Source organism: Capra hircus, chromosome 15, assembly GCF_001704415.2.
Source record: "Capra hircus breed San Clemente chromosome 15, ASM170441v1, whole genome shotgun sequence".
NCBI classification, from domain to species: Eukaryota; Metazoa; Chordata; class Mammalia; order Artiodactyla; family Bovidae; genus Capra; species Capra hircus.
In genome coordinates this window covers 80,178,432-80,197,088 of record NC_030822.1, presented here as the reverse complement: position 1 = coordinate 80,197,088, position 18,657 = coordinate 80,178,432, and the positions used below count along the sequence as shown (strand labels likewise).

The following is an 18,657-nucleotide window of genomic DNA, read 5'->3' as shown; positions in this document are numbered from 1 at the left end:
CTAGCCCACAGTAGTAACAGCCTATAGACCCTGGGTTAACAGGGACAGGGAATAAACATCGCATGCATGTATGCTAAGTTGCTTCAGTTGTGTCCAATTCTTTGTGACCCCATGGATTGTAGCCCACTAGGCTTCTCTGTCCATGGAATTCTCCAGGCAGGAATACTGGAGTGGGTTGCTATGCCCTCCTCCAGGGGATTTTCCTGACCCAGGGATCCAACCCTCATCCCTTAAGTTTCCTGCAGTGGCAGGCAAGTTCTTTACCACTAGCGCCACCTGAGAAGCCCCAATACACTTTGCAGTAACAACCAAAGGAGAGGCTATTCAGGGAGCAGGAAATGCCTGCCTTTTTCTGATCATGCTAGTTTCTGTTATCCGAGGCTTTACTCTCCATGGTTTCAGCAACATTTAATCAACCATGGCCCAAAAATACTAAATGAAAATATGTAGAAATAAGCAATTTATAAGTTTTAAATTGTGTGCCCTTCTGAGAAGTGTGATGAAATCTCCTACTGTTCCTGCTTCATTCTGCCTGAGATGTGAATCCTCCCTTTGTCCAGCTATCTTACACCTTATTAATTTAGTAGCTGACTTGCTTATCAGATCAGCTGTCAAGGTATTGCAGTACTTGTGTTCAAGTCACCCTTATTTTACTTAAGTTTGGCCCCAAAGCATAAGAGCAGTGATTATGGCAAATCTGGATATACCAAAGAGAAACCATAAAGTGTTTCCTTTAAGTATAAAAGTGAAAATTCTTAATAAGAAAAAACAATGCATGATGAAATTGCTAAGGTCCATGGTTGGAACGAACATTCTATGTATGAAAGAATGAAGAAGAAAATAGAAATTTGTACTAGGTTTTCTGTTGTACAAAATATAAAAGTATAAAACTATAAAAGTATCACATTCTGTGATAAGTGTTCAGTTAAGATAGAAAAGGCATTACAGTTTTACAACAAGATACTTTTAGAGTGAGAGACTGCATTCATATAAATTTTGTTACAGTTACAGTACATTTTTGCAACTTTCTAGTTTTAGTTATTGTCTTTCCTGTGCCTAATTTATAAATTAAAGTTTATCACTGGAAAAACAACATATGAAACATTCAGCACTATCCATGGTTTCAAGCATCCACTAGGGGTGAAATATATTCCCCAAGGATAAGAGGGGACTACTATGCTGTTTCTCCCTCAGTTACAAGTTAGAATCTCTGTACGAAGCTCTACTGTTATATCCACATTTTCTTTTGCTCTTCCACTGACCTGGATCCAGCAGGAAGGCAGGAATACATTTTTGAAAGATATAGTTGTGTTGTTTCCCTCTTGTTGGAATGGGTTTTCCTCACACTTGGCAATTTGAAACAAGTAAGTATTTGGCATGTCAGTCTGACCATAAATGTAATAAAAGTCAGTAAGCACGTTTGGATGAGCTATATAGTATAGTCTAAATCCTAATGTATTCACTATAAATGGATAGTTGCCTGAAAGTTGTCATGGGAGGTTTAAAAAACAGAATTAATTTTCATTCTGGTAAGTGCTTTAGACAAAGATTTATTTTCAGGACTAGAAAATAAGTTGAAAATAGGGCTTAATGCTGTAAAGAATTAAAAATAAATTACTTATCCTTTCTTGGATAATAGGGCTTCCCATGTGGCTCAGTGGTAATGAATCCACCCACCAGTGCAGGAGCTGATGGAGATGTGGGTTTGAACCCTGGGTCAGGAAGGCCTCTGGAGGAGGAAATGGCAACCACTCCAGTATTCTTGCTGGATAATCCCATGGATAGAGGAGCCAGGTGGGCTACAGTCTATGGGATCATAAAAATACCCAATTATAATTTGTAAGATTCTTACTTCTCCTAACTTTGTATGTCAATTAACTCTGTCTTGATATTGTATTTCTAATTTTGTTTTCAATAAGAAAGATGGTCCTGAAGCATTTTAAGTGGCACATTTAATAGTAGATGTATATTAGCAGAGTATCAGTATATGTGGTAATTAACAATTGGAGATGGGTAGGAATGAGGAAAAAAAAAAAAGGTGCTGGAGTAGCCATCATGGTCAACAAAAGAGTCAAAAATGCAGTACTTGGATGCAGTCTCAAAAATGACAGAATGATCTCTGTTCGTCTCCAAGGCAACCATTCAATATCATGTTAATTCAAATCTATGCCCCAATCAGTAACACTGAACAAGCTGAAGTTGAACGGTTCTATGAAGACCTACAAGACATTTTAGAACTAACACCCAAAAGAGATGTCCTTTTCACTATAGGGGACTGGAATGCAAAAGTAGGAAGTTAAGAAACACCTGAAGTAACAGACAAATTTGGCCTTGGAATGCGGAATGAAGCAGGACAAAGACTAATAGAGTTTTGCCAAGAAAATGCACTGGTCATAGCAAACATCCTCTTCCAACAACACAAGGGAAGACTCTACACATGGACATCACCAGATGGTCAACACCGAAATCACATTGATTATATTCTTTGCAGCCAAAGATGGAGAAGCTCTATACAGTCACCAAAAACAAGACCAGGAGCTGACTGTGGCTCAGATCATGAACTCCTTATTACCAAATTCAGACTTAAATTGAAGAAAGTAGGGAAAACCACTAGACCATTCAGGTATGACCTAAATCAAATTCTTTATGATTATACAGTGGAAGTGAGAAATAGATTTAAGGGCCTAGATCTGATAGATAGAATGTCTGATGAACTATGGAATGAGGTTCCTGATATTGTACAGGACAGGGATCAAGATCATCCCCATGGAAAAGAAATGCAGAAAAGCAAAATGGCTGCCTGGGGAGGCCTTACAAATAGCTGTGAAAAGAAGAGAGGCGAAAAGCAAAGGAGAAAAGGAAAGATATAAGCATCTGAATGCAGAGTTCCAAAGAATAGCAAGAAGAGATAAGAAAGCCTTCTTCAGTGATCAATAGAGAAAGAAACAGAGGAAAAGAACAGAATGGGAAAGATTAGAGATCTCTTTAAGAAAATTAGAGATACCAAGGGAACATTTCATGCGAAGATGGCTTGATAAAGGACAGAAATGGTATGGACCTAACAGAAGCAGAATATATTAAGAAGAGGTGGCAAGAATACACAGAAGAACTGTACAAAAAAAGATCTTCATGAGCCGGATAATCACGGTGATGTGATCACTCATCTAGAGTCAGACATCCTGAAATGCAAAGTCAAGTGGGCCTTAGGAAGCATCACTATGAACAAAGCTAGTGGAGGTGATGACATTCCAGTTGAGATCTTCCAAATCCTGAAAGATGATGTTGTGAAAGTGCTGCACTCAATATGCCAGCAAATTTGGAAAACTCAGCAGTGGCCATAGGACTGGAAAAGGTCAGTTTTCATTCCAATTCCAAGGAAAGGCAATGCTAAAGAATGCTCAAACTACCGCACAATTGCACTCATCTCACACACTAGTAAAGTAATGCTCAAAATTCTCCAAGACAGGCCTCAGTAATACACGAACCGTGAACTTTCTGATGTTCAAGCTGGTTTTAGAAAAGGCAGAGGAACCAGAGATCAAATTGCCAACATCCTCTGGATCATGGGAAAAGCAATAGAGTTCCAGAAAAACATCTGTCTCTGCTTAATTGACTATGCCAACGCTTTGACTGTGTGGATCACAATAAACTGTGGAAAATTCTGAAAGAGATGGGAATACCTGACCACCTGACCTGCCTCTTGAGAAATCTGTATGCAGGTCAGGAAGCAACAGTTAGAACTGGACATGGAACAACAGACTGATTCCAAATAGGAAAAGGAGTACGTCAAGGCTGTATATTGTCACCCTGCTTATTTAACTTATATGCAGAGTACATCATGAGAAACACTGGACTGGAAGAAACACAAGCTGGAATCAAGATTACCAGGAGAAATATCAATAACCTCAGATATGCAGGTGACACCACCCTTATGGCAGAAAGTGAAGAGGAACTAAAAAGCCTCTTGATGAAAGTGAAAGAGTGAAAAAGTTGGCTTAAAGCTCCACATTCAGAAAATGAAGATCATGGCATCTGGTCCCATCACTTCATGGGAAATAGATGGGGAAACAGTGGAAACAGTGTCAGACTTTATTTTGGGGGTCTCCAAAATCACTGCAAATGGTGACTGCAGCCATGGAACTAAAATACTCTTACTCCTCAGAAGAAAAGTTATGACCAACATAGATAGCATATTCAAAAGCAGAGATATTACTTTGCCGACTAAGGTCCGTCTAGTCAAGGCTATGGTTTTTCCAGTGGTCATGTATGGATGTGAGAGTTGGACTGTCAAGAAGGCTGAGAGCTGAAGAATTGATGCTTTTGAACGGTGGTGTTGGAAAAGACTCTTGACAGTCCCTTGGACTGCAAGGAGATACAACCAGTCCATTCTGAAGGAGATCAGCCCTGGGATTTCTTTGGAAGGAATGATGCTAAAGCTCAAACTCCAGTACTTTGGCCACCTCATGCAAAGTGTTGACTCATTGGAAAAGACTCTGATGCTGGGAGGGATTGAGGGCAGGAGGAGAAGGGGACGACAGAAGATGAGATGGCTGGATGGCATCACTGACTCGATGTATGTGAATCTGAGTGAACTCTGGGAGCTGGTGATGGACAGGGAGGCCTGGTGTGCTGCAATTCATGGTGTCACAAAGAGTCAGATACGACTGTGACTGAACTGAACTGAACTGAATCAGTACTGTAGACACTAAGCACTCCAAGTTCAGTTGACAGTCTGTATGACTGCATAATTACTCTTGATTTTTCCCCATCTCACTCTATTTGAAGAAGATTTCAAAGAAGGAGTATATATCAGTAATTTTACTTTTGTGTGACTTGAAGTCATTAGACTGTATTCCTTAGCGATCTTTGCTCTGTCATCCCTCTACATTATTATAAATTTGAGTTTAAGGAGATTGTAGGGGTTCATAATTGGTAATGGTTGAGAGAAAGATTAAGGTTCCCAGTGTGATTGAAATCATTCATGTTATCTACCCACTCTAGGTTATAAGGGAAGACAGAGAAAGAGGGAAAGAACAATAAAATGAAACAATGTGAGAAAAAAATAGAGAAGAAAATTGGAGCTGAACCCAAAAGAAAGACAGGAGAGATTTCTGGAGTGATTTATACAGGTTTAATTTGGGGTGAGTAAAAGGGATACTGAAAGGTATCTCACGCTTTTTCATTTACTCCTTTTTCTATTACTTAGACCTCAATTTGTTGCAAATGGATTTAAGGCATTTTAAAAATAAATGGTATGCATGTGGTGAAAACCAAAAAGCAGAAATAAAATAGCAAGATGCCTCCCCTCCTTAGGCAAACATATGTATATATATTTTTTTCCATCCCCTCATTACTTACACTGGCTTCAGCATAGGATAATCAGCATGTGCATATTATGCCATCCACAATATTGTTTTTTTAAGCTTCTTATTACATAGATTATGCAATGTGTAGAACATATTTTTGTAGCAAAAGAAAAGCTCACCCCCCCCAAAAAATAAAGAAACACAAAAGGAAAGAAGCCAAAACTAACAAAGTAAAGTTTTATCCTCCATGCTTTGTCACATATATCTCTCCTAGACATATTTTACATAAAGCTATAATATTTATTATGATAGCAGGTAAAATATATTTAGAAACATGTGAAACAACATCAATAGCTTGGAAAGTACTGATGTAGGTAAAACATTGAGCATTAAACTTTAAAGTGAACCAAGATTGAATAAAATAAGGTCCGTGTCAGCCATTGCTTAGGTTAGACATGAGATCAAAGCTGATGGCCATCATAACACTTATGAAAAATATGGACAGTGTTCATTGAAACTTAAAAATAATGTGAGGTTTATGTTTCTTCTTTTTTCCATTGATCATAAATTCACCTTGTTATCAATGGTGTTAGAAATAGCCTTAAACACATCATAATACTTAAAATTTTGGGCAACAGACACAGGTAAAAATATTTATTTTGAAAAGGTTTATTGAAGATTAACCATTACTTATTTTGTAAATATTTAAATTAATGTGTTTTTTCACTCAAGGAAATCTGAAAAAAAAATCAAGATTTTATATTACTGAAAATATTATTGAAACATTTTAAAAATATTTAATATATCTAAATTAAGAACATTATTTTTCAGCCTTCTTGATGTTTCTTGAAATTGCATTCAATTCAAGTACATTCCTACAAGAGAATTTTTCATTTTGACTATTCTATGAACTATCTGGTCCATTAAAATATGGCACCCGATCCCATGGACAGAAGCCCACTAGACTCTGCTGTCCATGGGATTCTCTAGGCAGGAATACTAGAGTGGGTTGCCACTTCCTTCTCTAGGGGATCTTTTGGACCTAGGGATTGAACCTGGGTCTCCTGCCTTGAGGGTGGATTCTTTACTGCTGAGCCACCTAGGAAGCCCTTTAATAAAAAATGAGTTACATGATTAGTTTTTAGAGCTCTAAAATAATTTGATACTTATTGTCAATGACTTCACTTGATTAATTCATGTATTCAATATTTATAGTATGCCTAACAGGCATTACTATGTTAAACAGGAAAGGTATAGATATAAAAAGATTTAACAACAACTGGAGAACTTTCATTTCTAAAGGAAGAAAAGATATGTAAATGTATACACATTGCAGTGTGAAAATTACTATAAAAGGATTATGCACAGGATGTTCTCTAAGTTCTTTTCTTACACAGTAAAATATGAATCAAAAAGAGATTTGGAAATTTCACTCAAAGTGAAATAAATTATTATAAATGAGCTCACTGGTTAGATATGCTGTGTTTTCCAATATGGTAGCTTTTAGGCAAATTAACTATTTAAATTAATCAATTAAAGATAAAATTTAAAATTCAGTTTCTCAGATAGGTATATAAGCCATATTGTAAAGAACTTAATAATGTCATATTTATTAACACAAAAATCTTAACAAAGTTTGTGTTTAAATGACATTTCATAGTGTTTTTTTTTCTTAAAAGGCAAAGATTTTTATGGAAAGTAATTGTGTTCTAATTTAAAACTGTAAAAACACTGAGCTATGAATCAAAGGCAAGTTTCTAGTTGTCAAGTAGAATGCTGTGTACTATTTCCTAATGAAGTCATAGCAAGAGTGTATTTTCAGTAGCATCTTGTTTATTATTGCATTGTTAATACTTATCAAATTACTTGATGAAATCTGAACAACAAAGGTTTATTGAATGCTAAATGGATAAATAAATACATTGAACCCATAAATAAATGAACAGTTTTTTTCTTTTCTTTCTTTTTTTTTTTTTTTCTTCTTTGAAAGTTAGTCAAATGAACAGAAGCAGGTAGTCATCAACTGGTAAGGATATCACTTACTCCACCTATTATCTTAATTCTTTCCCCCACCATTTCAGAGGAAAGAATATAATAAGTGATGACAACTTAAGAAATACTCAGTGGATCAATGAAATAATTTATCCTGAAATAAGAATTTGTGAGGCATCAGAAAGTTATGGGATGGGGAGGGAGGTGGGAAGGGGGTCAGGATGAGGAACACATGTGCATCCACGGCTGATTCATGTCAATGTATGGCAAAACCACTACAATATTATAAAGTAATTAGCCTCCAATTAAAATAAATAAATTAAAAAGATAAAAAATAAAGAAAGTTATGTTTCACTCAAGTTCATAGAGAAATTCAGGATCATATTAAGGCAGTTACTTTTAATAGATGAAATGTTTTGATGAGCAGTTCATAATAACAGTAAAGGATTAGGTAAAAGTACTAAAGTATACCATGCTACCTTATTTCTTTACATTTGGTTTTGTGCGCTATTATTATTATTTTTTAATCTGGTCTCTAATGTTGATGTGTGAACATTCCTTTAATTCTTAATGAGGTAAAAATATAGATGACTCTTAGCCAACTATGTTTATGATAGAAATTAATCACACTTTCATAACAGAGTTTCATACTTCAGTTGGTGATAATGAGGCATAATTTTAAACACCGTATCTAAGAGGAGTTAAATTGGGCTTGTGATCCTAAAATCATCAAATGAGTATAATAATTTCAGAGGGAGGGGGAATTATTCTTGTCCTTTGCAAGTGCTTGAGTAAGACCTAGAATACTGATAAAAATGTTAATATCATGGCAGAGTGAACCAACTGAATATAAGAAACATGTTATTTTTATTCATGTAATTGCCACCTGGAATAAAGGTGTATATTTGGAAGTTAGGTTGAGTTACTATGTGTTTGTGTGTACTCAGTCACTCAGTCATGTTCAACTCTGTATCTCATGGACTGTAGCCTGACAGGCTCCTCTGTTCATGGGATTATCTAAACAAGAATACTGGAGTGCAAAGCTATTTCCTCTTCCAGGTGATCTTCCAGACCCAGGATCAAACCCACGTCTCCTGCAGCTTATGCAGTGGCAGGCAGATTCTTTACCATTTGAACCACCTTGGAAGCACTGAGTTACTATAACAGAATGCAGTTCAAATGACTAGCTATTCATCCCAAAGTAAGTTACCGGAGAGAAACTAGAGATTCTAGAGAGTGACTTGCATCAGTTGGTTAGAAGTAAACCAGTTCAATTATTGGGTGGTGACAAAAAAAAGGAGGCATTTTGTTCAGCAAGCTAATAAGTACGTTAATGGTTTCAAGTTGCTTATTAGAAGAAATAGTGCTTGTACCATGATGAATTTAATCCTTTGAACGTGGATATTTAGCCAGGAAAAAGAAGCTTTAAATAACCAAGTATTATCTGCTTACATTAGAGTGATCTCATGGTAAAAAAAAGGAGGTGGTTTAAGATTGGAGCATCTGAATTGTTATGCAGAAGTGAGTATCCTAAAAAGTATAAACAGGTGCAAAAACAAAGCACAATTTTTATATTTATTTATTCATTTATTGAAGGATAGTTGACTTACAATGTTGTGTTCCCAGGTGGCTCAGTGGTAAAGAATCCACCTGCCAATGCAGGAGACACGGGAAATGTAAGTTCAATTCCTGGGTTGGAAAGATCCCCTGGAAAAGGAAACAGCAATCTGTCCCAACATTCCTGCTGGGAAAAAATCCCATGTAACCTAGTGGGCTATAGTCCATGGGGCCACAAAGAGTCAGACAGGACTGAGTGACTGAGAAGTCATGTTGGTTTCTGCCATACAATAACACAAATCAGACATAAGAGATGTGAGTTTGATCCCTGGGTGGGGAAGATCCCCTGGAAAAAAGAATGGCTACCCATGCCAGTGTTCTTGTTTGGAGAATTCCATGGACAGAGAAGCCTGGTGGGTTACAGTTCAGGGGGTCGTAAAGAGTTGGACAGTACTGAGTCGCTAACACTTTCACTTTCAGTACTGTTTTAATCCTTATTGGGTGGGGAGGTTGATGCATGAATGCCTAGAACCCTCTCCTTGCCAGAGACTGGTTTTCACAAGGCAAAGAAAGAAGCAAGACAGTTCCTCATGGTATTTCACAGAGCAACTTCTGCCCTTAATGGCAAACTGAGCTGTGTCATAACAAACCACAGAAAGAGCCATCTCATCCATATTCCAGTATGTATTTCTTAACATCATGATTCAGCTTTTAAACACCTAAAATCAAATTACCAACTCCATTAGATCTTAGAAAAAGCAAGGAAATTCTAGAAAAACATCTGCTTCATTGACTATGTAGAAGCCTTTTACTGTGTGGATCTAAACAAACTGTGGACAATTCTTTAAGAGATGGGAATATCAGGTGACCTTACCTTTCTCCTGAGAAACCTGTCTGCAGGTCAAGGAGCAACAGTTAGAATCAGACACAGAACAACAAGCTGGTTCAAAATTGGGAAAGGAGTATGACAAGGCTGTATAGGGTCACCCTGCTTATTTAACTTATATGCAGAGTACATCATATGAAATGCTAGGCTGAATGAATGACAAGTTGGAATCAAGAATGCTGGGAGAAATATCAGCAACGTGAAATATGCAGATGACACCACTCCAATGGCAGAAAGTGAAGAGGAACTAAAGAGCCTCTTGATGAGTGTGAAATAGCAGAGTGAAAAACCTTCTTAAAGCTCAGTATTCAAAAAGCAAGATCATGACATCCAGTTCCATCACTTCATGGCAAATAAATGGGGTAAATGTGGAAACAGTGACATATTTTAGTTTCTTGGACGCCAAAATCACTGCAGAAGGTGACTTGCAGCCAAAAAGTTAAAAGACACTTGCTTTTTGGAGGAAAACTTAAACAGCGTATTAAAAATTAGATACATCACTTTTTTGACAAAGGTCCCTATAAGTCAAAGCTATGGTTTTTCCAGTAGTCATGTACAGATGTGAGAAGTTGGACCATAAAGACGACCATAAAGAGTGCTTAAGAATTGATCCTTTCAAACTGAGGTGCTGGAGGAGACTCTTGAGAGTTCCTTGGACTGCAAGGAGATCAAACCAGTCAATCCTAAAGGAAACCAACCTTGAATATTCATTGGAAGAACTGATACTGAGGCTGAAGCTCTAGTACTTTGGCCACCTGATACAAAGAGCTGACTCGTTGGAAAAGACCCTGATTCTGGGAAAGATTGAGGGCAGGAGGAGAAGGGGGTGACAGAGGATCAGAAGGTTGGGTGGCATCACTGACTCAATGCACATGAATTTGAGCACTCTTGGAGATAGTGGAGGACAGGGAAGCCTGGTATGCTGCAGTCCATGGGGTCTCAAAGTCCAACACGACTTACTGACTGAACAGCAACCACAGTTTAACCTTCTCTTCCCCTAGTGAAAGGCATCTTGGTTGCTTCTAAGTTGTGGCTATTATGAATAAAACTGTTATAAACATCTCTGTGAAGATTTTTCTATGATTTGGATGAAAATATTAAGGATCATGGCTGCTGGATCATATAGTAGGAATAAATTCAATTTTGTAAGGAATCGTCAAATTGTCTTCTAAAGTAGCTATACCACTTTGTGTTCCCACCAACAGTGAAGGAGAGTTCTTGTTTCTCCATGTCCTAATCATCGTTTGATGTTGTCAGCGATCTGAATTTTGGCCATTCTGATAGATATATAGTAGTATCTCATCGTTGTTTTAATTTGCATTATGATTCCATTTTCAGTGTCCTTTTGCTTAAGGATAATTCTAAATATTAGAAATGAACAGAGTGGTAATTTTTTAGTGTGTAATTCATCTTCTAGGATGCTTTGAATTGCCAGTTATTGGAAAATGACATCATGAAATATAGATATGCTTCCAAATTTCCAAGTGAGAATTAATGTATGCTATAATACTGAAGAAAATACACTGATGATATTAAATTTTCTGAGCTTGTTTCCAAGTGGTAAATTTACCAAGAATGCCAATTTAAACAAAGGGCTATCATTGGTGTGTAAATTAAATATCATTAAACAGGCAAATTTTAATGAGAAATGAGTTCATTTAATGAATTTTCGTCTCTGAATATAAGATTCTGAATATTTGGAAGTTGAAGATAATTATATATTAAATGACTTATTTTGCTTGTTTATTATTTTTACATTTATTTTAAATTCATTGTACAGATGGACTTACTCAAGCATGTTCCTAAAATGTTGCCTGGTTGAGCTTTTACTATAACTTCTTTGCTCATAAATCTTATGCTTTAAGAAAAAAGGACTGGACAAATCCCTACAGGTGCTTCCTTGATGTTTGTTTTGAAACATAATATATTGCTGTGATTTTGGTCACCAAATAAAAAGCAAAATTGAGCAAAAATTGGAATTCTTTAAGATATAGCTCCAAATAAAGTAAAAATATTTCAACATTGTACAAAATTGTATGTATTTCAATAAATTAAAAATATATATAAATTTATTTATTTTAATTGGAGGCTAACTACTTTACAATATTGTATTGGTTTTGCCATACATCAACATGAATCCACCACGGGTGTACACCTGTTCCCCATTCAATGTTATCTATCTTATTTATCCAATACAAGGATCATATTGTATCACTTATTAATCTATATAGACTTATAGAAAAAGATAAAGTGAAAGGTTGCCAGCAAGCAGAGGCCTTACCACCAAATCTTTATTCTCATTGTCATGACCCCTCAATTACACATTTAACCCAACCTGATACTGTTTTAAAATCTTCTGAAATATTAAGGGATATGCATTTGAGGTAAAAAAAAAAAAACACTTATTTTATGACTGCACTTGAAATATCATCATGGAAATAAAAAAAAATATATATATATGTATTTTTAATTCCAACTAAGTAACAGAGTAGATATTGCATGAGTGACCTTGTGAATTTGAAGTTCATTTCATTAGAAAATTTTCCCCAGAGTCAAGATAAAAACAGTAAGAATTCGTATTGACCATTTTCTCATTTAAGCCATATTAGGGATAAAAATATATTGCTAAATCACACAAGTGATACAAACTCATTAAACTGAAAATTAGAGTTTTACTTATGTAAATGTGGAATTTCAACTTACCCCTGTCTGTGTCATACAGGAATACAAAACAGTTCCATTCATAGTGATCCAGCAGACTTAAGAGGGCTCCTCTTAAGGAAGGCCTTAACTGCAGCACAAACTGGCTCTCCCCCTCAGTAGGAAAACTTGGTGTGATGAGGGAGATATGCAAGGCGCTGCAGAATGAGGTCAAGGTATGTACTGACCTCTTATCATAGAGTCCAAAAATGGCAAATACTCCTCTGGAATACTGGGAACAGACTAAAACAGAAGAAGAAGAAGAAAAAAAACTGTTAGCACACTTTAAAATTGTTGACTCCACACCTACAGTTTATGAAAAAAATTTCTAAATCATTGATATGTCAGGAATATAATATGAGGAAAGAGAAAAACTGAAGTGTGCAATCAGTCATATAAATTAATGAACTCTTGAGGCTGTACTCAGTGCCCTACAGTGAATGAGATAACAAGAGGCTTACTCAAGAAACCAATTTAAATTAAGGAAAATTTGACTAAAATCAAATAATATATAGCTCTCCATGATAATGTGACAAATCCTAAGCTGGAAATTTTTAAGTATGACAAATCCCAATTTTTCTCTGTATGTTTTATTATATGCAAAAATATGATATTATAGTTAAAAGTATCTGATTATTAATTAGAGGAGCATTTAAATTACAGGGACGTGATGCTGGAGACCTACAGGAACCTGCTGTCTGTGGTCTATTCATCGGAGAAGGCAATGGCACCTCACTCCAGTACTCTTGCCTGGAAGATCCCATGGACGGAGGAGCCTGGTGGGCTGCAGTCCATGGGGTCTCTAAGAGTCGGACACGACTGAGTGACTTCACTTTCACTTTTAACTATCATGCATTGGAGAAGGTAATGGCAACCCACTCCAGTGTTCTTGCCTAGAGAATCCCAGGGACGGGGGAGCCTGGTGGGCTGCAGTCTATGGGGTCGCACAGAGTCGGACAGACTGAAGCAACTTAGCAGCAGTAGCAGTAGCAGCAGTGCTATCCTTCTTAAACTGTAGCATTTATTTGTCTTTTCTATTTTGAATTAGATTGCTTTTGCTACTTAGTCTAAATTATTACATTTTTTTTTTTCTTTAGCAATGTAGGTTTCAGTTTTCACCACAACTTTAGAGTTCTCTTGATTTACATTTGAAAACAAGAAGTTATTCTATCTGAAAAGTCACTATTGTGCTATCCTAGAAGGTTAGTGGAATTGTGGCCAGTTATGCAGTTTTTGCGCATGTGCATGCTTAGCCGCTCAGTCCTGTGTGACCTCATGGACTGCCGTCCGCCAGGGCTCCTCTTTCCATGGGGATTCTCCAGGCAGGAATACTGGAACAGGTTGCCATGCTCTCCTCCAGGGGATCTTCCTAACCCAGGGATAGAACCTAGGTCTACCCACACTATAGGCAGATTCTTTAACCATCTGAGACACCAGGGAAGCCCAAGAATACTGGAGTAGGTAGCCTATCCCTTCTCCAGGGGATCTTCCTAACCCAGGAATAGGACCGGGGTCTCCTGCATTGCAGGCAGATTCTTCACCAGCTGAGCTACTGTGTAGCTTCCAGGTGGAAGCAATATTCAAACCCAATGGAACCAAGTTTTCCTGAAGTATTTAAAAGAACTTCAGGTAAATAAGTGCACAGGCTCATCTTGACCTTTCTTTCCCATGCTCTCAGTTGTCACAAGGACAAGAACGCCAATTCATAAAAAGAAAAAAACCAAAAAACCAAAAAACTTTCCTCAAGATTCTTGCAAAATCATATTCTGATCCCTCTTTTGATATGACTGCTTTCAAACTTGGATGACTTTTAAATTAAAATTTAATGGATACAGACCTGCATTAAAGGATACTCTTTTTTGTATATACAGTAAATCAAGAATGTTTGAATTCCAAATTCTTACAGTTAATCACATATGGCTAAAGGCCTATTTCTTCTGGGTTCATATAGCTAGCTTAAGAACTTTTTAAGTTATAGAAAGATTTACTTACAGATTTAACTGATAAATTCATTAAGAAGCCTAGAATGTTGGATAGTGGGATAATTCCTTGTGAAATATAAGAAACTTGCAGTAATAGGCTCTTGAAAAAAAATAGCAATCCTGATAACATTTGTATCTATGTTCTATATCTGGGATTTAGGAAATTATGAAGAATAATTATATAAGATAAATTAAAATCTGGAAATGTTTCTTTTATTCTTTTCTATTGTGTGTCTTGAAATTGGGCATGGAGTTTAAGAGATTTAATTAAATCAGAAGAGGGTAACAATTAAAATAAAAGTGCCATTGATTTTCTTTAGATGATGTTCTCCAAGAGATACATGCATGTTCCACAAAAATTAAAGCCTAACTAAGGGACCACAGTCTATGCTCATCCAAATAAGACTAGATAGAACTGATATTGGGCAAAGGAGAAGCCCAGAGAAGACAGTAGGAGGGGTGCAATTGTGTTTAAAATCACATCACAGACCCACCAGTGACTCTCGGAGGGTGTAAACAATTTGTTCTGTGCAACAGGACCCAGGAAATGGAGAAGTGACCTAAACAAGAGACTGAGCCAGATCTGCCTTCGAGTATATGAGTATCTTCTGTGGAGGCACAGTTCAGCAGTGACATGCCAGGGGACAGGGGCTCTGGCTGCAGCAGTACTTGGGTGTAATCTCAAAAACAACAGAATGATCTCTGTTCATTTTCAAGGCAAATTATTCAATATCACAGTTTACATGTCTATGCCCCAAACATTAATGAACAGGAGCTGAAGTTGAATGGTTTTATGAAGATGCACAGGACCTTCCAGAAATAACACCCAAAACAGATGTCCTTTTTATCATAGGGACCACAGTGTAAAAGTAGGAAGTCAAGAGATACCTGGAGTAACAGGCAAGTTTGGTCTTAGAGTGAAAAATGAAGCAGGGCAAAAGCTAATGGACTTTTGCCAAGAGAATACCCTGGACTGGTCATAACAAACCCCCTCTTCCAACAACACAAGAGCTGACTCTGCATAAGGACAACACCAGATGGTTGGTACTGAAATCAGATTGATTATATTCTTTGCAGTCGAAGAAGGAGAAGCTCTATACAGTCAGAAAGAAAAAAATCAGGTGTTTATTGTGGCTCAAATCATGAACTTCTTATTGCAAAATTCAGACTTAAATTTAAGAAAGTAGGGGAACTTAATAGGCCATCCAGGTATGACCTAAATCAAATCCCATATGATTATACAGTGAAAGTGACAAATAGATTCAAGGGATTAGATCTGATAGATAGAGTGCCTGAAGATTTATGGATAGAGGTTCATAACATTGTACAGAAGGTGGTGATTAAAGCTATCCCCAAGAAGAAGAAATGCAAAAAGACAAAATGGTTTTCTGAGGAGGCCTTACAAATAGCTGAAGAAAAAAAAAAAAGAGAGAGAGAGAGAGAGAGAAGTGAAAGACAGAGGAGAAATGGAAAGATATAACCATCTGAATGCAGAGTTCCAAAGAATAGGAAGGAGAGATAAGAAAGTCTTCCTACATGATAAATGCAAAGAAATAGAGGGAAAAAATAGAATAGGAAAGACTAGAGAGGTTTTCAAGAAAATTAGAGATACCAAGGGTATATTTAAAGCAAGGTGGGTACAATAAAGGACAGAAACGGTATGGACCTAACAGAAGTAGAAGATATTAAGAAGAGGTGTCAAGGATACACAGAAGAGCTATGCAGAAAAGATCATAAAGATCATATAATCACGATAGTGTGATCACTCACCTAGAGCCAGATATTTTGGAGTGTGAAGTCAAGTGGGCCTTAGGAAGCATCACTACAAAAAAAGCTGGTGGAGGTTATTAAATTCCAGCTGAGCCATTTAAATCCTAAAAGGATGATGCTGTGAATATGCTGCATTCAGTATGCCAGGGAATTTGGAAAACTCAGCACTGGCCACAGGACAGAAACAGGTCAGTTTTCATTCCAGTCCCAAAAAAGGGCAATGTCAAAGAATGTTCAGACTACCGCACAACTGCTCTCATTTCATATGCTAGCAAAGTAATGCTCAAAATTCTTCTAGCTAGGCTTCAACAGTCTGTGAACTGCAAACTTTCATATGTTCAAGGTGCATTTAGAAAAGGCAGAGTAACCAGAGTCCAAATTTCCAATATCAGTTGGATCATAAAAAAGTCAAGAGAATTCCAGGAAAACATTTCTATTTCATTGACTACACTAAAGCCTTTGACTGTGTAGATCACAACAGACTGTGGACAAATTTTAAAGAAATGGGAATATCAGGCAACTTTACCTACCTCCTGAGAAACCTGTACTCAGGTTAAGAAGCAACATTTACAACTGGACATGGAACAACAGACTGGTTCCAAATTGGGAAAGGAGTATGCCAAGGCTGTATATTGTCACTCTGGTTATTTAACTTATCTGAAGAGTATATCATGTAAAATTCTGGGCTGGATGAAGCACAAGCTGGAATCAAGATTGCATGGAGAAATATCAGTAACCTCAGATATGAATATGACACCACTCTTATGGCAGAAAGCAAAGGAGAACTAAAGAGCCTCTTGATGAAGGTGAAAGAGGAGAGTTAAAATGTCTGGCTTAAAACTCAACATTCAAAAAACTAAGATCATGGCATCCGGTCTCATCACTTCATGACAAATAGATGGGAAAACAATGGAAACAATTAGAGACTGTATTTTCTTGGGCTCCAAAATCACTGCAGATGGTGACTGCAGCCATGAATTTAAAGGACACTTGCTCCTTGAAAAAAAAAGTTGTGACAAATCTAGACAGTATATTGAAAAGCAAAGACATTACTTTGCAGCAAAGGTCCATCTAGTCAAGGCTATATTTTTTCCAGAAATCATGTATGGACATGAGAGTTCGACCACAAAGAAAGCTGAGCACCTAGAACTGATGCTTTTGAACTGTGGTTGAAGACTCTTGAGAGTACCTTGGACTGCATGGAGATTAATCCTAAAGGAAATCAGTCCTGAATACTCAATGGAAGTACTGATGCTGAAACTGAAGCTCCAGTACTTTGGCCATGTGATGTGAAGTGTTGACTCATTAGAAAAGACCCTAATGCTGGGAAAGATAGAAGACAGGAGTAGCAGTGGATGACAGTGGATGAGATGGTTGGATGGTGTCACTGATTCCATGGGCATGAGTTTGAGCAAGCTCCAGGAGATAGTGAAGGACAGGGAAGCCTGGCATGCTGTAGTCCGTGGGGTTGCAAATAGTCAGGCATGATTGAGCAACTGAACAACCACAACAATGAATATATAACATGTCAAGGATCATATGAGATAAGGTATAGAAGACTGGACTTCCTAGGTGGCTCAGTGGTAAACAATACACCTGCCAATGCAGGAAATGCAAGAGATGTGGACAAGTTGATCCTTCTGTCGAAAAGATCCCCTGGAGTAGAAAATTGTAAGCTCAAGAGCCACAACTACTTAGCCCATGTGCCAAAAATTCTGGGCCCATGTGCCCTAGAGTCCCTACTTTGCAACAAGAGAGGACAACGAAATGAAAAGTTCTTGCTTACCACAACTAGAGAAAAGCCCATATACAGCAACAAAGACCCAGCATAGCCAAAAATAATAAATGAATAAATAATTTAAAAAACCCACTGACCAAAGCTAACTTGCAAAATCATGTATTTTTATTGCTTTTCTCAAATATTTACATCCTTTATTGTCTCAAATATTATGTAAACATGTTTTAATACTCCCTCCATAATCTTTTTGTTTTTGCATATTTAGTGAAACCTTGCCACTGTTGTTTCCCCTTATTTTTGCAGGAAAAAAAAAAAAAAAAGACAATCCTGGTTAACTGTGAGAAAAACACATCTAAATGTGAAAATGTTTAAAAAATGTCTTCTTTTTGTCTGAAGTAAAAAAAATTCATAATCTTCAAAAAAAAAAAAAAAAGAAAAAAAAGAAAAAAGAGAATTGTAATCCACTCCAGTATTCTTTCCCTGAACAATCTATGGACAGAGAAGCCCGGTGGTCCACAGTGCATGAGTTCTCAAAGAGTCAAACAGGACTGAGCAAATGAGCATGCATGTAAGTCTATCATCTTATGAGTATATATGAGGCAATTAGTAAGTGGCTGATCTTATGAACACAAATTTTCTATATTTGTGTTGTAGTGTTTAATATGAGCACAAAAGGATTAGAGAGTAAAATACCACAGTTCATCGAAAACCAAGTATTCAGATTCT

The 18,657-nt window shown here is 36.9% G+C and overlaps 1 protein-coding gene across 1 annotated transcript in view; it reads right to left on the bottom strand.

Annotated features, from left to right (window-relative positions):
- GRIA4 (glutamate ionotropic receptor AMPA type subunit 4) overlaps nucleotides 1–18,657 on the bottom strand; it is a 693,144-nt gene that overhangs the window by 469,869 nt on the left and 204,618 nt on the right. Inside the window, exon 3 of the mRNA XM_005689338.3 lies at nucleotides 12,445–12,684. Within this exon, the coding sequence (XP_005689395.1) occupies nucleotides 12,445–12,684 (240 nt within the window). The remainder of the gene's footprint in view (nucleotides 1–12,444; nucleotides 12,685–18,657) is intronic.